At 36.3% G+C, this 24,763-nt stretch overlaps 1 protein-coding gene across 17 annotated transcripts in view; it reads right to left on the bottom strand.

Annotated features, from left to right (window-relative positions):
• The window catches only part of Dgkb (diacylglycerol kinase beta), a 593,434-nt gene that overhangs the window by 348,245 nt on the left and 220,426 nt on the right, over window positions 1-24,763 (bottom strand). For all 17 annotated transcript variants that reach the window (XM_075948560.1, XM_075948552.1, XM_075948548.1 and 14 more), the window contains 3 exons: window positions 20,697-20,813; window positions 10,480-10,553; window positions 5,302-5,376 (listed from right to left, as the gene is read on the bottom strand). In XM_075948560.1, the coding sequence (XP_075804675.1) occupies window positions 5,302-5,376; window positions 10,480-10,553; window positions 20,697-20,813 (266 nt within the window). The remainder of the gene's footprint in view (window positions 1-5,301; window positions 5,377-10,479; window positions 10,554-20,696; window positions 20,814-24,763) is intronic.

Below are 24,763 nucleotides of genomic sequence, written 5' to 3' on the forward strand. Positions count from 1 at the left end.
CCCTGGCACCTGGCAGAGGACAGCTTCATGCTGAAGTGCAGGCCTATATCTGAGACACAGTGCGGGATGGTTATCATTGGCCTAGCACACAGAACGTCCTCATGAAATGGGGCTAATGAACAGCTTCTCGAGAATCTATTTGGTTTCAATCTAGGAAGCATTTGCATGGTGCCTGCCTCATCCATTTTCTAAGGAACCTCCTTGAAAGAATAAAAGAATTTTGAAAAAATGGTTAAATATAAAATTAAAAGTGTATAAAAGCACGGGGAACTGATAGTGCAATGAGAGCTGATGAAAACACATAACTCACAGTTATGACTCTGTCATCATGAACCAGCATATGCATACCAAATACACTATTAAAGTTTAGCAAAATATAAGTAAAATGGAAGAATACTTTAACGATCCGGTCTTACATGTAAGAGTAACCTATAAATATAATATATTGAGAATTCATCTAGTATAGAATTAGATACTAAACAATCAATGTGTACATGGGCAAAAGAGAAAAAAAACTATAAACTGAAATCACAAAGAACAAATTTGAATAATTCTTAATTAGTACATTAATATTTATGAAACTATATATTTAAATACACATTAAGATGATAAAAGGAAATTGAGAAAAGGAAAGAATCCATGTTCTAGGTGAGAAACAAAACAATGTTAGTGTACGTGAGGAAAGGGTCCATGCTTGAAGTATCTCTACTTTGGTCCTTACTTGACTTCAGCAGCTCATAAGACTGCTAAGAGTTTCATACATTTTCCAAACAAACGTGAACTGCACAGTGTGTGTAAGAGACCAGTCATTTGATCAAAGGCTGAGCCATAAGGTATTTTCTTTTGTCCTTGCGTCTTTGACAGAAAGATACAAGATCAACACGGTCTGCTGACTTGTGGTAATATGGCCGTCGACTGAAGTAATAAAAGATCATCACTTTGTAACAGTTGAAAATAACTAGTACATTATTTAGAAGGTGACAGTAGGTCTGTCGTACGGTGACATCCAGAGAACAAAGTGTTTGCTAACTCCGTGCCTCCCCACACCACCTGGGAAGCTTTGAAGGTATTCAAGTGACAGCTCACAATACTTAGATGTTGGTAAGATGGCTTCAGTGCCATCACCCTTTTGTTTGTTTGGGGTATGGTGACTTTGTGACAGGGTCTTGCTAGGCAGCCCTCACTAGCCTGGAACTCACTATATACACCAGATTGGCTCCAAACTTGCAGCAATCCCCCTGCCTCTGTCTCTTCAGCATTGACTGCAAACTTGTTGATATCGACCCATGAGCAGGAAAGTGTTTCCCGTTCTCTTAGTCTCCAGCACAAGCAAGTTTAGGAGTTTTGGAATATCAGCAGCTGAAAAGGACAAGCCACTTTGCGTTATAATGATGTGTTCTGAACTGGACGCTGAAACCACCACCTTGACGTTGTCAGGCTGTTTGTAGGGAGCACTTAACTTAGGCACAGACTTAGATCTGGCACTGGCTGCTGTCACTAGTACATATTTGCCTAGGTTATGTGGTTTGCTGCTCTACAGCAGGGATGGAAAACACCTCATGGATGTCCTCAAGGTATCAGATCACATATGCTGAGGAGAGTATGAGCAAAGAGAAACCATCATTCAGTGCTCGTAGGATAGCAAAATAGTACTGCCCTTATGGATACTAGTTTGGGATTCCATATATATAAAATTACACCATGGTTCAGTATTCCGCTCCTGAACTCCATATCCTCCCACAGGAAAACTTGAACACCATTGTTTATTGCTGCTTTATTCACAATAGACAGGAAATAACAATATAATATTATTTGGTTGTAAAGAAATAAATAAAAATGAAATTTCCAGGAAAATAGATATCCCTGGAAAGTACAATACTGTATAAGGTCACTTGCTTACTATTAGGTAACAAGCAAGCATCTAAACAAAGAGAGAAACAAACAAAATCTCATAGCCCAAAGTGTGTGTGTGTGAGAGAGAGAGAGAAAGAGAGAGAGAGAGAAAGAGAGAGAGAGACAGAGAGAGAGAGAGAGAGAGAGAGAGAGAGAGAGAGAGAGAGAGAGACTAAAGAGGATGACAGACACAATATAGATAAAGGGACACATAAGTGATAAAATGTGGTGGATAAGTGGATCAATGCTCTGTGTTCTGAAGTAGCACAAAGATTTTTTTGCGTTTTAAATGAAATAAAAGCACAGTATATGTTCTTTCCTTGACAGAGTGATTGTGAAATGGGCTTCTTTGAATTTTACTCACCACTAATGCAATGAACAAGAACTCATATATTTGTTGCATTGACCAATTTGAAAAAAAGAAATTTATTATTATCTTATTTTTTGAATAAATCACCTTCCCTTTCCTTTACACCCTCAATATCATCCCCAAAATTTTCTATAATGTAAAAATTTTCTCTTTTATTTTCTGCTTAAAATTACAATACATTGTTCTATTATAGTTTTACAAAATATCTTTTTGATATGCTATAGAAATTTCATTTTCTTAAAATAAGATATCACTTACATAAATTTATATTTGGAAGTGTGCTTACATTTTTCTGCTTGCATCTGTCTAAAATGAGACTCAGTGGGAAGGAAGGTAAAGGAACTGCCCTCACAGAGTTTCCAGAGAACACTTACAGCGTGTGTGATTGTGCTTGTCAATGTTCCAGGCATGTAATCCCTTTGACTACCAACATTTCTCTTTCCCTGTCTTTGAAGAAACAATTCACTTCGACAGCTAATAGAACTGAAGCCAATATTCCCCACTGCATACTAGACCAGACTATAGCAAGATAAATGTGCATGTGTCGCTAGGACGTTTGCTTTTGGTTTTTTCAGAGAGCAACAAAACCAATCAGAGGCAGCTGCTCTGAGCAGTGGTCTGCAGGGCAATTGTTACTTTTATGATTTTGATTTCTTACACTGTCCTGTCTCCTATCTGTTCTCAAACTCCGCATTCTCCCTTTTTCCCCAATTCAGTAAACAACTTCACAATTTTTCCATGGTTTCCTATAACAAGGAGGATGTGTACCTGTTGCTAACAAGTCAGGCACAGGAAAGAGAAAACTATATAGATGATCAGACATGCACAGTGAAATGATTATAATGTATTTCACCTATCAAATTACAGAAAAGTAAGAACTGCAGAAGATCATTATATTAAAATGTATTGAGAGAAACACATTGTATTCTTTTATTGGAAATATATATTGATTCAAACTTCTTAAGTAAATTTTTGAGGAAATAACATTAAGACTGACAACATTATCAATCAAGACATTTTACCTGTTGTGACTTATTCTATAAAATTATTTCAACACACTTTCAAAAATAAACTTAAGTTCATAGAAATATTCTTGTAATGTGGATTTGGTAATGTTTGGTAATTTAAATTTAAGACAGTCTAATTGATCATCAATAATAAAATTGCTAATAATCTTATGGATTGTTATTCATCGCTTATAAAAACTGAATACAAATATCTACACAAATGAAAAATTGCCCTCCTATTTTCTTTCAAGGGAGAATATGAGAATTACAATTTATATAGCAAACAAAGTTTATATTCAAACTTACATAAGCATGTTTACGTAATATAAATATGTTGATGTTCGAACATCACAGGGATATATATATATGTTACCAATGGGTATCTACAATAGATTGGTCAGGAAGATAAACTATGGAGGAGTTGAAGCAGAAGGGACGTAACTTTTTTCCTAAGTGGTATAGTTTGTAGCAAGGGTGTAAGGAATGGAGGATATCAGGATACATAAAATGTAAAGAGAGAAACAAGCATGTAATACTTCAAATAGTGGAAGAGAATTAAAATGACAAAACTTTACAAAAATCATGATTATTATAGTGATCCATACAAAACAAGCATATTATTGCTAGCTCTCAATTATATTGCCACCCAGAATGCTGCAGATGAGTGTTATTTACTAAAGCTATGCTACACAGTGATGTGTCTGGAAGCATTAGCACACTTAATGTCACAGCTCTCCTAGGAAGTCAGTATCATTCGTCTCTATGTAGGTGAGACAGTGAAGGCACACAGAGGCTAGGCTGTCCAGGATCCAGCTAGGTTGACTGAATCAACATTTCAAAGGGTTTTCCTCAACCAGTCAGAATATGCTACTTCTGTGAAGTACAGAGAATATTTGAGAGCAAAGAAAAGTATGATCTCATGAGTGCTTATGAGTCAGCCTCCTGACTTGTCCTGGCCTTGATGCTGATTGTCAAGACTTGCTGCCTGTGACCAGTTGTGAACCTGTCTAGCTGGCAGGGTATATTTCTCGACAAGCCTGCCACCGATGGCAAATAGGCTCCATTGGACACTACTCCATGTTTGGAAACCTGTCCTGGATAGCAAGCAATAAGGGGTATAAGAAAATGATTGTTACAATTGTGGAGAGTATGATAATCGTGTTTTATTAACACTAGTTTACACATACTATTATGGTACAAATTTTATTCAATTTTTAAAAGAACAAACCATTTTGGTACCTAATTTATAACTCTTGGGAAACAGCCTACAGGACTTATTTTAAACTCTACTCATGTATGTTTGCTTTTGTTTTTTACAGGCAACACAAAAGCTTATTCAGCTCCTCTGTGCTTTGTGTGGGTCTTATGTTTACTGCCATACTGATAGAGAGAAAGGAGGTCACTGCGAGAGGATGACGTTAATAACTTAATGAGGCCAAAGTAATGATAATTTAGTTCAGTCTATATTTATTTCATCAAAAGTACATGTTTCACGTTGAAAATATAATTTTATTCCGCTATGCCTTACCTAGTAATAAGAAACTATATTATAAGAGAGTGGTATTCATTAGATGCTTCAGATAATAAACGAGAAAATTATATTATGACTTCTAGTCTTTGTTAATTAGTTTCTTGTTTCAGTCTGCAACAAATCTATTCTTAATACTAAACCAGTAAAAGACAGCAGCTCCTCGAACAAGATTCAGCAGCAGCTTTAAATCTTGCCCTGTGTGTGTATGTGTGTGTTTATGTGTGTCTGTGTGTGAGTGCGTGATGAGCATGTGTCTGTGTGTGTGTGATATTATTAGTACTGCTTATACTAGAAAAGATCCAAATCTGAAGTGTGTTGCTAGCTATTTTGAAGAGCATCGTGTGTTTTTGCTCTTTTGCTGTAGGTACCATCATTTTTTTTTTCACATGCTGAACGCTCTGCAGAAGTTAAATGACCTTTCTGGACACATCACACAGGCTATTTCATTAGTAGCTCTGAAGTGAGTCGATGACAATGAGGTTACCCTCATGCTCACTTACCCTGGCATTGGTCCATTTCCAGAAAGGCTGTAAACCTGGCGAGGGTTTAGTAGATACTGGAATTTTCTGTAAATGCTGTAAATGTGAAAACATGGAGGCGGGGAATTTAGTAAAGACCAATCGTGATTTTTCAGAAACATTACAGACCTAGTGCCAAACGTGTACAGGTTAGTATTTAATGGTATTTGATAAATCAGACCTACAGCACTCAAAGAACTAGCGGATCTCAAAAGAAAGGAAACAGACATGAAGGGAATACAGCTTGAAGTCAGAAATGATGGTCACACTGCTATCATGCAGCAACTGCTAACCCCCCATTACTTCATTAATTAACACTAAAAATGGAGGCACACAGGCCAGTTCCATAATTAACATTTGAGCTCATTCCCATGCAGTGAGAAAGGAGGGAGGAAATCTTGTTCAAATGAACAGCAAACTAACTAACTAAGGTAAATGGACTAAGGCAAAACATTATTGTCTCTAACTAAGGCGAAACTTGTTGCTAACTAAGGCAAATCATTGTTGCTATCTAAGGTGAAACATTGTTGCTAATGAAGATGAAACATTGTTGCTAGCTAAGACGAAACATTGTTGCTAACTAAGGTGAAACATTATTGCACTCAACTTTTTATTTTTAACTTTGGGTCGGAGAATGTTCTTGAAAAAAAAAAAAACTTCAAAACCAAAAAAAGAAAAAGAAAAAAAAATTTCAGTATAAAACTTTTAATTATATTCTCTTGATAGATGGCTATGTGGAATATAAACTTCTCTCCACAGATCTCAATACTGGACCTAAGTAATAAAGATTAAAAAACTATCCCATATGCAAGGTAGGGTTACACACTTTATAATATACATTCCTGGAAGGAAATAACATAGTCCAGTTGTTATATGTGAACATTTCAACTTATAAATCTGCCAAATTATTCTAACACGTTAATTTTAAAGACTTTACTTTCTGAAAGAAACTAATATTTTACCCCATCTTTAAATCTACAAAAAAGGAAAAGAAAAAGAAAAAAACCTTTTTACCTTAATTTATTATGTAATGTAGTGACTTGAGTCATTCTCTGTTAGTTCCCTTTCCTGCTCTGTGACCAGAAAGGTTAGACCAGTCCTTTGCCTTTAAGAGAGAGGGGTCTCTCAGCTCGGGATGTTTGTTCCCACTAGTACCTAGTCAGTCACCTGGTACTCTTCAGACCCCTTCCTTCTGAGCCAACAGCCCATCTCCTAACTTTCCCCTTAACTATATCCGTGTTGAGATGCTCCTGGTCGGCACCATGCCCTTTCACGAATCTGCTTTCTCCTTTACTCATCTGGTGAACATCTATTTATGTAACACCCAACACAGGAGTACTTATTCTGAGATTTCTCAGTTTTCATGGATATTTCCTCCTCTGAACTTCCATGGCAACATATTTAAACCTTTCTGTGTTAACACTCTTCATGTGGTTTTGCAAAATGTGTGTTGACATGTCCCCCATCACAAACCTTCTGACTTTTACCCTGGCGGTAAAGGTGCTAGTGGGGTTTGGATGTGACCAGCAGGAGCCGTCTGAATAAGCTATAAGTGAAAATTTTCACACCTGTTGGCTATTAAAGGAAATTTTGTGTGGATATATAATTCTGTGACATGTTGCAACTTATCCAACCTATCAAAGTAAAAAACTACAAAAATTTAAAAAAAGGAGACATCTCTATGGAGTCCTAGTCTGGAAGTTACCTCTCACAGGAAAATTGTTCACATTCTGAATAGGTATCTTTTAAAACATCTTTTCACATTATTTGTCAAATCTTTTATTCTTTTGAGAATTACACACATGTGTGAAATGTGTAAAATGAAACATGACCGTCCAGATCCTGTTTCCATTCACTGGTTTCATTAATGAGGCCAGTGTAGCTTCCAGTGTTCCTAAGTATACTCATGTGTCTTTGTCATTTAAATGTTGAACTTGACCATTAACCATGAATGTAATTGGCCCTGAGAGCTCCTTTGGAATTTCTAACAGAGGGCTTAGCTACTGCCATGCTCTCGAGTGAACACTGTTTCTGCTCCCACAGGCAAAGTCTTCCTCTTTAGTTTGAGCACAATCTCAGAAGGCATGAGGTCAGTGGCAAGGAAAAAGAGGGCTTCTCTTAACCAGCTACATCTGCTGACTTCACCCTTGGGATCAATAAGGACATCCTCATCCATGCATCCACCTCCTCTTCAGGTGCTCTTATTGTTCTGTAAGATCGCCCATACTTCATTTGGTAATCCCCATCTGTGCATTGCTATGGAGTCATCCACTGGATCGTGTGCAACAAGTCAGGTAGCACAGCCTCAAGATAATGATGCCCAACCGCCAACTGCTATCACCTGAAATTAGCTACTCAGTTAGATAGTTCTCATGAGTCCCTCCACCATCTATACTGGAATTGAAGCCAGCTGATGTTGTTAGGTCTTCTACAGATAAAACAGCTAGCGTTTTCTATGATAATGATTTTCTTATTACTAATTTGAATGTTCTGAATTTTCCCTCTTCAATGCTTGCTTTGTATAGATTTCCAGCACTACATTCAATAGTGATGAAATTGGCATGGTTGTCTTATTTTACAACTCAAAATGGATGCTTTCAGTTTTTCTACATTTCTTATGATACTGTTATTGAGGTTTTCATGAATGACATTGTACTATGCACATTTCTTCTATATCAAATTTCTTCAACATTTTTTCATCAAGCATGCTGAATCTTGTTGGGGAATAATCTTTTTGTACACTGTGAAGATGTGTCTTTGCCAAGGCACCTTCTGATTAGTTTAATAAAGAGCTGCATGGCCATTTGCTAGGCAGGAGGTATTGGTGGGACTTACAAGTACAGAGACTTCTGGTCAGAAGAGAGACAGCAAAGTCAGCTAAATATGAAATTATTTGGAAACACAGAATGGAATAGAGGTAATAGCCACATATATTAAAAAATATGGGTTAATAAGTTAAAAGACTTAGGAACAAGCCTAAGCTATAGGCCAAGTTTTTGTAATTAAGAAGTCTCCATGCCATTATTTATGACCTAGAAGCACAAAGAAAAACCTAACTACAAAAAATCTCTGCACTTACTGACAAGATAAAAGTGGATAAAAACATCTCTGCAACAAAGGAACATAATCCATTGGATGGGAGAAAGAACTTACAAAATATGCAACTTATAAGGAGCTGACAGCATTCATGACAATATAAAAATCTGAAAAATTCTAATTAAAATCAGAAATATAGCTAAATATATATTCTCAAAAGAAGACTTATGAATGGCCAGTATGATGTATAAAGAAATACAACAAAGCTCATCACTGCAACACACTTTTAGGGAAAAGCAAGTGAAAACTACAGTGAGCGATCACCAGACTCAGTAAGAATGGCTATTATTTCAACTGGCCATAGAATGATGTGGATGTGGATAAAAAGCATCTTTTATCTGTAGGCCTCAGTGATATATTTCTTATTGAAAAGAGTAGTGGCATATTCAAAATCTTAAAGATGGAAGTACTGTTTGATCCACTAATGGATATGTATCAAAAGAATTAAAATAATGTTGTAAAGGAAGCACCTGCACCCCATGCCCACTGCATTATAGCTTACAACAGCCAAGGCCAGGAACAGCCAACATGTCCACCATCGTAGGAGCAGACACACGTGGTACAGACTGAACTGTGAACGAGCAACATGAAAGCCTGTAATTTCTGTCACCACATGTATATACATAGATGTTAGTTAAGTGCAATGAATTGTGCAAAAATAGATACGTGCAGCATGAACACACTTGTAGGATAGAAACACAGTGATCTCGAGGTGAGAGTTGATTGTAAATTATCAAAGGTGGTAATGATCACAGAAAGGGGGCAGTTGTGGAAAGGTCGGTAAATGCGCACTGGGGTTAGTTTCACAGGAGCAAAACGTTTTGACGCGCTAGTGCCCAGTTAAACAACAAGAGATAATGGACAACTTCATTATGCTAGAAAAAAGATTTTTCAGTTTGATAAATATTTGAGGAGATATGTTTAGCCTGATTATAATAAACAATGTATTAAAAATACCACAAGAAAGCCTATTAACATTTACCATTTCCATCCTTTTATTATTTCTGAAATAAATTGAATTACAAAGGTGTGTGTAATAAATTAAGCTTTTCAGAAATGTACTTTCACAATATTACTTAATTTCTACTTTCATGAGTGAGGCAACTGATCTCTCTAATGAAATTTGTGGAGCTTTAAAGTTTTGAGTTATTATTACAGTACATATTTGTCATAGTAAAACATAACTATATGCTATGAAAAGTAAAAGTTAATATTTCATTCAGTGAAAAGACAGCGTCATTTAATCAAAACAACTCAAAAGTTAAAGGACATCAGAAAAAGTAATTTTCAAAATTCTACTTTAGGGATGGAAAATTTTCTAATTTGTTGTAAACAACAATGGACTCTAATGTACAGTCACAATGTTTGCTTTGACCTGTGTTCATATATGAGATTAAAAATGACATACCAGCAATGTTAAGGTGGGGGTACATGATTGTATTACTCCTGTCTATACTTGAATAAACTCTTCAGTGGTTTCCTTTTCATATTTTTGTTGCATATTATGAGTTAATTATTAATTCATCACAAGAGTAAAATTTAGTAATTTTGGCTTGAATAAATACTAAGATGCCTGACACTGTAGCCTGTTTTTTCCATATTAGATATACTGTTCTTACCTACAAACACAGAATTATGAACTCTAAAATGTAGGCTGAAAATCACCATAATATATTTGCCTAAAAATTACACATGAATTCTCTTTCTTGATATTGACTGTGATTTGCTTAGGGTCTACCTGTTAACCAGTTGGAAAAGCAACTTCCTTTTAACATTGTGAATCTTTGTCATATACCAAGCCCTTTGCTAAGAGGCAAGATCATAGGTGTGGTAGACAAAATGAAGATATGTGATATTTGGTAGCTAAAATGCTTACAAAAGCCCATTACATGAAAATTTCAAATATAAAAGACAAACTGATTGATATCAGTTTGTAACATATAGGTGTTACCTTGACTCATAAGAGTTATTATCCGTTGAGAAGCAGTGTTGTTTCCATCATAAAAGTAGTTCGTCTTTTCACTTTTATAAAATAGAAAAACAGACTTGACTTTTAAAACATACCGTTCTCCTTGTTTCCCACCACTTTTGGGGTTGACGAAAACTAGAAGTGGATGCGTGCCAGGAACAGGAGTGATCTAGAAGGAAATACGGAGAAATGATTAGGATGCTGCACAGGGGAGGATGGCTGTCGTCTCTTATCATGGGTAAAAGGCTCACAAAGGAACATTCCTTTAAAGAAAGAACAAGAGGCAAGAGAAGAAAACCAAAAGCTGCAGTTTGTGAAACATTCTGTAAACTCTCAACAATCAGTCACTGTAAGAGAAACAAGAATCCGGTTACATACATAATGGCTTCTTTACGAAGAGTTTCCCTAACTTAAAGCTGGTGTTCCACATGGAATCTGTCTCTTTGTGGGCCTCCCTCACGCCTAGTGTTCCCGCCCACCCCACACCATCTTACCTCGGTACTTTTTTTCTCGTTTTGAAAACAGAGTCCCTGTGGACCATGCCTATTTGCTAAGCAGGGGTCCACTAACTGTTGCTCCCCCTTATAAACGGCGTGGGCAGCGATCTCTGACTCTTCTGCAGTGGATCAAGAAGGGAAAGCGCTTCCTGCTGGAATTTTAATCTAACAGGAAGTACACATTAACAACACAAGCACATGGACAAATCTGGACTCTGTAGAGAGGTGGCCAGGAACTCAAACAATACTGGCGCTGTGTTGGTACCTTGATAACATGGGACCATTGTTTTAGGTAGAGTGGCAAAGAAATCTTGTGTCTGATTTCACTGTTGATAGGTAGACACCAATAAAAGTATACTGGGTAGAAACACTGTTATTCAAAGAATATTGATATCATGCTTAAATAGAGCTTAGAATAAAAATTAAGACTATTTTAGCAAAAGATTATGAAACCAATAGGATATGTTAAATATTAAGAAAGGAAGTAGATTAGGTTATTCTTGAAGTAGTGTTTTTTCTCCCCTAGAGATGATTCTTAAATATTTAATGTTACAATTGAAAGCAATCATTTCATTACATCATGCCCTTTCTTGCTGTCTGTTTTAATGGTGCCAGTTTAAATATTCCTTCCTCCAATTCTTCAGTTAAATGGCGTCTTCCTAGTGAGTTTGGGCAAAAAGAAATGTTAAAAGCTTCACATTGGGTAACTGTGGAAAATGAATCAGCTAGTCTTAACTTTTCTACTCTGAAACAACTAATTCTGAAGTCAGCCTTTGCATCTGCCTGTGTTTTACTTTCCCTAACAGAGAGCATGAAGATGCTTCTGTCCCATTTAACCTCTAACCGGTTCATCAAGGACAGGAGAGCTGTAGGGTCTGTAGTTACTTCCTGTTCCTCCCTGCAACAAGTGTGCTCAGTTAATGTGAATGAAGTGGCCACTATCATGAAGCCTGGGACCTGATGGTATGAAATAACTGTCAGTTTTACCCATCAAAAACTACAATGTAGAAACATCAAAGAAAAAACCCTCCCTTTGAAGACTTGCATTCCTTTATGTTCCTTCATATCACAAGACTGGAACACTTAAAATTATCTTATGCAAAAAAGGAATAATAATATATGTACAATTTATTTTATTTCTAAGTTTCTTTTGAACTAATATTCATTACTTTTAGACATAAGCATTCCAAAATAAGATTGCATATGTGTGTATGTGTGCATGTATGTATGCATGTGTGTGTATGTAGACATATGAGCATATTTATATGAAGGTATGTTTATGTGTTAAATGTCTTCTTCAAACACTTCTTTACCTTATTGTTTGAGACTAAGTCCCTAAGAGCCTGTAGTTCATTGACTGTTAAGGTCTGGAATCTTCCTGTCTCTGTCCGCACATTATTCATAATACAAAGGTACAGTGCTGTTCTCAGATGTTCTAGATGGATACCAGGGTACTGAACTCAAGCCCTCATTCTTGTGTTGCAGCTGCTTTCTACACGGAGGCATCTCTATGCTCATAAATGAGAATTTTGAGCAAAGTAATAAAAATTCAAATATTTATGATAATGATTTTTTTTCTCCAAATTACATGGTTATTATTATATCAGATTATATTTAAAATTCACTGGTGTTAATAATTCTTTTGAAATATTTTGAAATGCATTTCTGAGATACTGAAAAATTTTACAAGCATAATTATAAATTATAGGCAAGATTGTTAAAAATTTGGTTCCAATTTTTTATACAATTATGATCTAAGAAATACATCATAGAAGAGATTATAAAATACATGGTGTTCTGTAAAATAACACAAAATTATATGTGTGTGTGTGTGTGTGTGTGTGTGTGTGTTAGGTGGATGAACCAGTAAAATGACTTAGAGAAATATAAGAAAACTTGAAGAATTTAGAATGACAATGTTTCACATTCAAGAAAGTAAAATGGCCAAGATGCAAATACAGAAGTAGTAAGTTTGGTTGTACCATTTCTCCCTACACCACTGTGCTGGTGTGCCCTCAGTTACTGTGGGTCTCTGCTCGTTTGATATAGGCTAAAGAACCCAGTATTTCCTGTCCCCTCACTGCTGACAGTGGAGAAACAGTGGCTGTGAGGCTCAGGTGTTAAGGGAACATAGAATGTTTGCCAGACCAGAAAAGCTATTCCAGGCAAATCTGGCATATTTTTCTAGGCTCAGGGAGAAAGCTTTAAAATTGTGTTAACCTTTGCTTCTATAAAAAGAAGGCCTCTCTGCTTGAGTAAAAGTGGGTGCTAAGTAGACAGAAGTCTTAGTTTTGAGAGCCAAAGACCTGCAGGGCTGTCGAGTCTTTGTCAGGTTTGACAAGTTAAAATATTTTTTGCTCTGAGAAAAGGAATGGTAAGAATAGAGTTGAATGATCTTCCCTATCTTATTTTCATCTTAGTGGCTTCTGGTGCTTTCGGAACACGACTGTATTCATATACATACGTGTACAAATATAGATGAGTGTTTAAGATACTGAGCTTCCAATGTCTTGTCAGGTAAGAGAATAAATACCAAGTAGAGAAGCATGCTAATGTCTCCTCTGGTGAAGTGTGCTGGCAGCTGCTATGACTGCATCCCCCTGTCCCCAATTCTCCCAGCACACAGAGAGTACATGTGAGAAGACAGTGAGCTGCTTGCTGCCTCCAAACTCAAAGAAGAGACCTCATAATCAACAAGGTTGCCTGTGCCATGCTCTTGGATGCCTCAAACCTCAAGCTGTGGGAGAAAAAAGTCTCAAGTATAAGCCATAGCTGTCTGCTGCATTGTGTCATTGCACACCCAGGGTTCAAATACAGAATGGGTGGAGCATGTGTTCTCTAAGGGAAGAAGAGGACCGACCTTCTCTTTCCTATCCAGCATGGGACATGGAAATTGAGAAGACCTAATGGTGACTTTGAAGATGCCACACACTCGGCACTACTCCTGAAAAAAACATGGAGCTGTTCCTATACCCTACCCCTGCACTTCACTTACGTGGGACAAAAACAGGGACAGTGATCTTGTCTATGCCACTGCCTTGTTTTTCGTTTTTTTTTTTAACTTTCTTATGTGCTGCATAATCTAAGTGAAAGACAAGACCCATGGGGGCTCAGCACAAGATATATATGGAATTGGGCACAATGAGACACTTCATTTTTTTATCAAATGTAATAATACACCTGCTCTCTAAGTAAAAGAAATTAAAAACTTGATAGCAAAACTCTGGAAGAATCTCTATTTTTTTCTTCTACTGTGCCCCTGTCAGTCAACATTATGGGCATACTCGTTTTCATTTCCCTGCATCATAGCTTAGGTTGTTGGAGATAAAAGAAGACATGAAAGTATCATTAGATGCGATTTCACCTATTTCATTAATTCAAATTCTGCATCCTGATTTCCAGACATCTGTCCAGTGGAATTATGTTTCTTTAATCACAGAACTCAGTCTAAAGCAACTGATTTCTACTGTAACGTACAGCATATGTACTGATTCTACAACTTGACTGACACATATGAATAAAGGTCATTTAAATTGTACCTAAACTTTATACGTACTTTTTAATACCTAAAACAATTTCATATTCACAAAACGTTTCTAGGACTATAAAAAGAGCTTTTACAGCAAACCACCTAAAAGTACACTGACAAAATTGTGCTTTGTTATTCCACATCAGCATCGCCTACTCAGAAGAAAAATTCTCTTGCAATGATTCAATCTCATAATCAAACTCAGAAGTTAATGTACTTCTGGCTTAGCATGTAAGATTTCCTAATGTCTTTCCTCTCTTCTTTGATCCATCTTCTCCCTTCCTTAGCGTGTTTCTTTACTCTGACAAAAGATCTGGTCTCAGAATCACTATTCAGCAGAGGATGAGTGAACGTCTTCTCCTCCTCTATCAGGTTCTGAATACTGGCATTGAGATGCATTACCACCACTACCATTTTGTGAAGTGCTGGGTATCCAAGTACTGAACACCGGCTCAACACTCTGTCAACTGAATCTCATCATTGACCCTTGAGTAGTTTCTTTGGCATGAAGGATATCGTTAGGAGAGTTTGTAAAATAAAAAGGATCTAAGGACTACAAAACAGGTGTGTATCAATTCTTGTATTTAATTTATCCTTTAGCAACGGACTTTTTGGAGGTTATAATATAATTGCATCATTTCACCCATCCGTTTCCTCACTTTGAATTCTCTCATATATCCTTCCTTCTCCCTTTCCAATTCATGGTCTCTGTTTTATTAACTGTTATTATAAGCATTACTATATATGAACATGCATACATATCCTAAATACAACCTGCTCAGTCTGTTCGGTGTTACTTGTATGTTTATTTTCAGGTCTCATCATTTTGTATCAGATAGCCAATCAGTGTGGTCTTCCCTAGGGAAGACTATTTCTCCCACTGTCAGCATTCCTTACTTCCCCAAAGATTTTGTGTAGGGTTGAGGCCCCTGGGCCTTCTGTTATTAATTTTCAAATGCCTATTGTTATTGTCCCTGTTCAGCTCATGCTGCCAGCTATCAGGTTAGTGGCAAGCTATAGGTGTACCTACCGTCATTAGGAGACAACACAATCTTTTTTTTTTTTTATTAAAGATTTCTGCCTCCTCCCCGCCACCGCCTCCCATTTCCCTCCCCCTCCCCAGATTAACTCCCCCTCCCTCGTCAGCCCGAAGAGCAATCAGGGTTCTCTGACCTGTGGGAAATCCAAGGACCACCCACCTCCATCCAGGTCTAGTAAGGTGAGCATCCAAACTGCTTAGGCTCCCACAAAGCCAGTACGTGCAGTAGGATCAGAAACCCAGTGCCATTGTTCTTGAGTTCTCAGTAGTCCTCATTGTCCGCTATATTCAGCGAGTCCGGTTTTATCCCATGCTTTTTCAGACCCATGCCAGCTGGTCTTGGTGAGTTCCCAATAGAACATTCCCATTGTCTCAGTGTGTGGGTGCACCCCTCGCGGTCCTGAGTTCCTTGCTTGTGCTCTCTTTCCTGCTTCTGATTTGGACCTTGAGATTTCAGTCCGGTGCTCCAATGTGGGTCTCTGTCTCTGTCTCCATTCATCTAGGTTAATATTCAAGAGGATGTCTATATGTTTTTCTTTGGGTTCACCTTCTTATTTAGCTTCTCTAGGATCAAGAATTATAGGCTCAATGTCCTTTATTTATGGCTAGAAACCAAATATGAGTGAGTACATCCCATGTTCCTCTTTTTGGGTCTGGCTTACCTCACTCAGGATAGTGTTTTCTATTTCAGTCCATTTGCATGCAAAATTCAAGAAGTCCTTGTTTTTTACTGCTGAGTAATACTCTAATATGTATATATTCCATACTTTCTTCATCCATTCTTCCATTGAAGGGCATCTAGGTTGTTTCCAGGTTCTGGCTATCACAAACACAGTCTTAAAACTACTGAATTTTTTTTGTTTCTAACCTTTTCCTACCCTTTCTTCAGCAATTTTCCCTGGAGTTAAACTGGTTGCAGGTCCAGTTCAGCACCTCCCTACAGAGGTCCCTGGCTTCAGTGATCTCATTTTATTTGATCTTCCTGAGTACCGTCAGACATGTATTACTTCAAAGTCCATACTCATTCTTTCCCCCAACTTGTCTATTTCCTTGTTGGTCTATTTATTTGGTTTATATTCTTTGGCATCAGGAATTTCTCATCAACCACAATCAGCCAAGGTCTTCAACATCTCAGCGGATGTCAACTCTTCCATTTTAGTCACTGCCAATTCCATATAAACTATCCCTTTAGTCCTCATTTTACCAGTTTGATTCTGTTCTCAAATCATTCTCTACCTACAAAGCTCAGCGGTGAGCCTTGAATCCTGCAGCGTTTCATTGCTCCTGGATTGGCATTGGCGGGCCAATTCTCTAATAAACTAATCTTAACAGGAGTGAGCCTTTTAAAATAAACTGTCAAGTCACACCATTTATGCTCACATCCAAAGGCAACGTGCTCATGAAAGCTTTACAGGACTTAGAACACCTAGTGCCTGTTACTTCTTTGAAGTACCATCTACAACATTCTCTGTTGACTCTCTCTAGCCTTCAGGTTGTCATTGTTTTAAAGCTTAGTGGATATATTCTTTACAGTGCCTAGAAATGTCCATTTCCCATAGATCCAAATGGCTAATGATCCTGCCAATTTGAATTAGTTCTCCATATATTACCTTCTGGCTCTCTTCTTTAACTATATACGACTCCAATTTTTTTTTTTTTTTTTTGGTTTTTCGAGACAGGGTTTCTCTGTGGTTTTGGAGCCTGTACTGGAACTAGCTCTGTAGACCAGGCTGGTCTCGAACTCACAGAGATCCGTCTGCCTCTGCCTTCCAAGTGCTGGGATTAAAGGCGTGTGCCACCACTGCCCGGCTCGACTCCAAATTTTTTATCTGATATTGTCTTACTTAGCTCTGTCTTCTGTATTATTTATAATATAACATATGTATGGAGAGATTAACTCAGTTAAAAAGTTACAGTTTTTTTTTTCAAGATACGATGCCTCTGCATAGTCCTGGCTGTCCTGGAATTCACTGTAGAAGAGGCTAGCCTTGAACTCAGAGAGCCCCCTGCCTCTGCCTCCTGATGCTGTGATTAAAGGCATATGCCACTGTCTCCCTGAAATCTGATGAAAAGTTATAGTTCTTAAAACTATAGAAGAATAACCTTGTACATAAACAGGGAATTAGAATGACTATAAAGAACCAGTAACAGGCAGTGAGATTAGGGCATACAACCTGATCAAAGACATGAACTGTCTTGTATACATGCTAAGTAGTGTCATAGTACACGTGTTCATGTTTAGTTTATTTGTGTTACGAAGCATAAAGTTAGAAAGTTAACAGGGTAAATGAATTGTGTGGAAGAACACACCAGTTGGAATGTAGATATTAAGTATTATGGTCTCTTTGTCACAGAATTGAAATCTTAAGAGCTGGATTCTTTCATTCTACAGTCATGCTTTTATTCAGAAATATACATAATATTTAGGATCAAGATAAATACCTCATAATAAAGTTTAACGAATTGTTGTTTGTCCTTATTTGTTCACACATTGGATTATCCTCGTTATTATTAAAGTTCTTGCGTGTTAAAACTGACATTTCCATTCCATTTGATACTGTGTTTGAAGAGTCAACCTATGGTGTGGCAATGACAAAGACAGAGTGCCAAGCCACTGCTCTCTGAAGTCCCCTAGGACTTGGGTTAATTAATGAGACTCATCCTAGGGTTATGCATGATCTATTACTTCCTCTAATTAGAAATAATAATCCTGATCATTATACTGGTTAGCTGAAAAGGAGGAAGATGAATGTGCCTAACTATGATTAATCTTCTTTACGCAGTGTAGATCTCCCCTGTCAATGAGTTACCTGCAAACTGGGCTGCAACTCAATGCTTTTCCATGGCATAGGCTTTTTAAAGCTGGCAGAAAATTAATTTTCTGCTATATATTTTTACCTTATCTCAAAAACAATAATTATATTGTTTCAAAAATGATAAGTCACCACAATATACTTTCTGTTTTTCATAAAATAATTAAGGTTTTCTTCCATTTTTCCATTCTTTTTAAAACCATGTGAGTTCCCACATCCAAGAAGAACTCAATTATATACAGGATAATACATGAATTTAAACTAAAATATTTTTGAAACATGCAGTTTTATTTATTTGCAACTGTTTTGTCTAAATTCATGTCTGCATTTTCCAAGTTACAACTTGGACTGATAATTTCACATGTCATCCTTGTTATGAAGAGTTATTATTACCTTAGAACCAAGTATAAAAATGTTGATCATCTGTGTTTTAATATGATTATCCCTGTTCATAGGAGGCCGAAAGTTAAATACTTCAGCTTTGTCTCAAATAAATATTAAAATATAGCTTACATTATATAAATAATGTATAATACATTAATTATACTTAAAATATTTAATATAACACATAAACATTAAAATATAGTATATCACTGCATCATATAAACCCATGAGAATGTTCAAATTTGACTATTTAATCAGAGAACACAGACATTATCGTTCTAGTGAAGAAGTTACTTTTGTCAGACTTAAGACAAAATAAAAATGCATGAAAGAGCATAGTGCTCAGACGTTCACCACTTACTTATAGGAGTAGAACACACAGAATCTGAGCAAAGCATTCCTCAGTTAGACCTGGCCCTACCACTGACTAATGGCCGGGACTTGGGAAGTTTTCCGATTCAGAGCATGAAAACAACAGTTTCTAAAATGGCAACAAGTAGTATGATGGCCCCATGTTCATGTTAATTGAGAGAATTAGGAAATAGATTTAAACTATGCAAGTATATGTAAAATAGTGCCCTAGTTCTTGTGTTCTCTTAAATATTAGCAAATGATCCATGCTTGTTTTTCATGAGGGGAAATATGTACATAAGCATGCATTAAATACACTTCAATTTGCAAACTGAGATTTTTCAGACAGAAACCCAGAATTATTAAAAATTTAAACTAATCAGTCTATAATTTTTATATTAGATTTAAGTTTTATTTGTGCTTGGCAAAAACCTATGGGATCACACAGTAAAATTTTGTTATCAAAATTGTGGACAGATTTCAAATTTGAAATGAGTCACATGAGATATTATTAAACACATGGCTATGATTTCCAAAAATGACTCTCAGACATAGTCTTTCATGATTGAATATTATATACATGAATATAATAACTTTTGTTTAAAATTTCCTTTTACTTTTACATTTACATTTAATTACTCAGGAAAGTTCCTATTTGTAATATATCTTATTAGATTGCAAGAATTAACTCATTGTCAATAGGTAAGCAATGATTAAGTGCCATGAACTTTTCGATATTCTAATTCAAGGAATTATTAGACAGATTATGCTTACTCTTAACTGTGCTACTTAAGAGATATGAAGTATGTGATACTTAGTATCACAGATAAATTAGCAATTATATAAGATACTATCATTAACTAAATCTGATTAAAATTCATATGTATTAGAATCACAAGTGCTGTATGCAAATGTATGCCACGGTCATCCATGAGGTCAGCAGTTGCTAACAAGCCTGAAATTTCCAGTACATTAAGAAAAGAAGAAAATATAATTCAGAGAAGCACATAGGTGAAAAAATGAAATAATTTCACAGTTACAAACATTAAAATGTTGGTGGAAAGAATGAGTTTTTTATGTCTAAGGACATAGCTATAATTTATAAATTTGTAAAATATGTCAACAACTTCTCTTTGTCTAAACTAGAAACATGTATGATCTTTGAGTTTAATTTAAGATGTAGAAATATGGATATATGCACTTAATACCCTCATTTTTATTATTTTATTTAAAAGAAAAAATTTCACACAGAATGTATATCTTCTTTCCTAAAGGCATAACTTCACAATCAACTCTTCAAAATCAGACCCATACAACATATGTGTATGTGTGTATACATATGCATGTGTGTGTGTGATGTGTGTGTGATTATAACCGGATAGAGACATACAATATGTGTAAATAACACATGTACAAACTAAATTTATATATTAGTTCTAACTTTCAGATTCACAGATTTCTTGCCAATTTTATTTTAAGTGGAGATAGCATTATAAATGATTAATCTATCCAGAATGTCATTCTGTCAATCAAGAACAAGAATGACATTTTGTTAAATTAGTAGTGAGCTTTCTAAAGAAGTCTACTGAGATAATATACATGATGAAAGAATGTGTTGATAACTGAACATATGCCCTTCTCAGAATATGAAAGTAACAAATATGACTGTTACCGTGATTTGGCCTTTGGAAACCCTTACCTGCAAACCTTGTCCATCCATAGTAACAGAGTTAGCTCTTTGCATTTTGTTCTTGTCTGTCACTTTGTTTGGCTGCTGAGAGCTGCCCTTTTCCTTTTTAGCTGTTGACTGCCTTTCCTGATAAAAAGAAAAAAATATAAAACATATTTGATAAATTATATTAAAAATTAAAAAGCAGAAATGGTTTGATAAAGGGGGTCTTTTAAAAGACTATGATTATAAACTTGAGCCCAAATAACTAACCTGGAATGTGTTGTGAAAAGTACAAAAACTTTTTCTTTCTACCAAATCAATATATTCCATAGCAATATGATCAAAATATTATGTCATCATTAAAGAAACATGGGGAAGAAATTAAAATTGTAATGATGCAGAGGTACCCAGTATCAGAAGTATATGAGAACTATTATATGTGAGAATTTATTACTTTCATTAGCAGTAGAATAGATTAAAATTTAAAGATTTTTATAAGTATTAAAATAGTACTTATAGATACATTGAAAATTATTTCTAAATTAATGATGGATTTTGAAGCTACTATGTACATTAAAGATTGTACGTATTGGGAAATTAAGTTTCTGTTCCTTCTACTTCTTTGTTACCATAACAAATTCAAAGGACAAGTACACACACATATAGTGTGTGTGAATGTGTATACAGAGTAGGAATTGCTTGTTTCTTTCCTCTGATCTCTCTTTTTATTCTTTTAAAACCAATCAGTAATTTTCCCCCACTCAGCTTTTATTCAGATCATCAATAAACTTCTCATTGATACATTGAATGACATTCTCCTCTATGTAAACACAGTGGTGACAGAATGAATGTCTTCCGACTTCTTGAGCTCATGCCCCACTCTGTTTGAGGACACCGATCGTCCTATCTCTCAAGACTTCACTATGTGTTGTCCCAGTCTCATTTGCTTATTCGTTATCCTCCTTGAGATCTCTAATAAGTCCCTTCCTTGCCCTAGTCATCTTGACAGCATATACTTGTTTTCAAAGTAACTTCATTCCATCCCAAGCCTTTCAACATCACTTTTATGGAGATGTCTAAAAGCACAACTTCAAACCATGTGTCATCCCAAATATTAGCTCTTATACTCAAATGTCCTTTTAGTATCTCTCTCTGTGTATCTAAAACACTTAGCATTCCTTGAGCAACTACACACTACCCATCAAGGACTTAAACAAGTAAAATATTATCAATATCATTTTTTCTCCTACTTTTTTTGTAATTATCTCCTAGTGGATCAACATCCTTTTATCCTTGACTTCCCATAGTCAAGACTCTACAGTCTGACACACGCTTTTCTGCTCTGTGCAGTGGCACTGGCATCCTTATTGTTCCTGGTTAACAGTAACCACACTTCTAATTCATGACTTCTGCAACTGATTTTCACTCTGTGGAAAAAAATGACTTTGAATAGCCTCGGCATATGGTCTTAGACCTGATAGTAAAGAGGCTTCCCTATTCCTTTAAGCTTTGTTTCAATACTAATTTTATAGTTGTCAAGTTTTAATCAAAGTCCCATATAGAAGAGAACATTTTCTTACTGATAAACACAGACTTTAATCACTCCCTGATAATAACCAAGATAAACAGATAAAGAACTGAGTAAGAAATAAGATTTAAACACTAAAGTTTCTAAAGTTTATTAACCAGTGCATTTAGAATTCTTGGGCAATATCTAGTTTCAATAAGTAACAATCTGCTAACTGATAAGTAATGTCTGGCCATGGGCACTTTACTAGTTGACTGCCCATGTACCTTCTATTACTTTCCCATGTATATGTCATATTAGCTCTAGATACTTACTAATGTGGGATTTCACTTTTGTAATTTGGAAAGACATTCTTACGTAGCTTTAAATACAATGATCTTTTTATCTTTGTAGTAAATAAAGGATACATATTTGTCCTTGTATACATATATATTAGAATATATTTGTTACATATTTTGCATTAAAATACTAATCAATATAGTTAACTGACGTTGCAAATTGACTGAGTGTATTTCTGGTACAACTAAAAGTGGATGGGGTATTATGATTCCTCTCATTCAAATTCTTTTGCTGCCTTTTCATGTAATGGAAATGCTGTTTTTTTATAAGCATAACTTCTGTGAAAGTTACAGTAATTCTGATTACTTTTGTAAATTTCTTTCCAAAGCTTAAATGTTACAGATTTACCCACAGGTAGTTCTCAACAATTCAATGTGAACGAAGACTCCATTATGGGGTAAGATGAGAAATTGGGAAGCGTGGGTAGAATTACTCCTCTGCTGCTTAGACATCACATCATCCTGAGCTTCTATACAGAACCAGGATGGTGTCACGCAGAGTTGTCTAGATTTACTAGAAAAAAAGTCTGGGCTGGGCAGTGGTGGCGCACGCCTTTAATCCCAGCACTTGGGAGGCAGAGACAGGTGGATCTCTGTGAGTTCGAGACCAGCCTGGTCTACAGAGCTAGTTCCAGGACAGGCTCCAAAGCCACAGATAAACCCTGTCTCGAAAAACCAAAAAAAAAAAAAAAAAGTCTGTAAATTCTTGAGCACGGTACTTCCTTAGAGTATGTGCCCTAACAACTCAAAGTAAAAATAAATTAAAATGGTGTGCTTCCCCTTCAGGAGCACGCTGGTATTGCTATTGTTAAGTCCAAATGGTTTAAAGACCTTAATATAAATCTGACTATGCTAAATCTGATAGAAGAGAAAGTGGGAAGTAGCCTTCAATGCATGGGCACAGGAGACCACTTTCTAAATATAACCCCAGTAGCACAGGCACTGAGAGTAACAACAAATAATTGGGACCTCCTGAAACTGAAAAGCTTCTGTAAAGCAAAGGACACGGTCAACAAGACAAAACGGCAGCCTACTGAATGGGAAAAGATCTTCACCAACCCCATATCAGACAAAGACTGGGTTTGACTTTTAAGCTGCAATTTCATTTTTTTTCAGCTTTTTGAGCTGTAAACCATAAATTAAGACAAATATCCTTCTGTCAGATAAATTCTCCTAGATAATAAAATGTGGTAAAAATTACTGCTTTAGTCAATAGAAATTATTCAAACATTGAAAAGAAGTACTCTAAAAGTCCACAAAAGAATATAGAACATTTAAGCACAACGTGGAAAATAAAGTTATTGATATTTGAGCATTTTCAAATATCAACTACCTGTGTTTGCTATGCAGACATTTGAAACACAAAATTCAATGTTTGTGTTTCTCAGACTCCAGTCACAGAACAAATCTTTGCATGGGAATGTATTGTATTCGAATTCCCGGAGAATAATCATCATAATAAGCAGAGCAGAAAATCCAGGCAACACTCACAGAAAACAAAATGATGGAATAAATGAAATAAAAAGACCTCGCTTTAAATATATGCTCTACAAACATGCCTCTTCTGTCCCATGCTGATTCTAAGAGGCGAAGTGTTTGTACCTGGGTGAAAACTGCTGCCTCTAAAGAGATGTTCATGACAATAACCAAGCCCGCCGCTATCGATTGCTCCACAGCTATGAGCAATGAGGGATGATTACCTCCAGCGGGAGTCTCTCCTTTCTGTGCAATCTCAGCATGAAAGACAGGCAACCGCACTTCACTTGGCTTCATACAAAGCCACAAAGAGGAGCTGTCTGCAGTTAGCAGCAGCCATGACTTGGGTCTCAGACCTTGCCACAATGCAAGTGGTTTGCATGGGGTTACCGCCCCTTCCCGAGACTGCAGCAAGGCTACAAAAAGTCACCCAGAAAAGCAATGGTCTTAACCCATCTTTGCATATGCGCGTTTACCGTATTTAAGGACTCCTCTCCATACATCAGGGCTCACAAATTTAACAGCTTGGAGACACTAATCAGTTCCAAAAAAACACCACAGCTGTGCCCGGCTTTGTGAGAAACCTATTCTACAGATTAACTATTTTACTGGCCAGGATTACCCCCAAAGAAACCAAAGCCTTGAAATCTATCAGGAATCCTGGGAAGTTACAGCAAAATTTAGTTGATTACTGCAAGTCTTAATTAAAATATGAGATTGGGATTTTCCAATTACATGTATGTATGGAAGTG

The sequence above is a fragment of the Microtus pennsylvanicus genome, chromosome 14, assembly GCF_037038515.1.
Source record: "Microtus pennsylvanicus isolate mMicPen1 chromosome 14, mMicPen1.hap1, whole genome shotgun sequence".
NCBI classification, from domain to species: Eukaryota; Metazoa; Chordata; class Mammalia; order Rodentia; family Cricetidae; genus Microtus; species Microtus pennsylvanicus.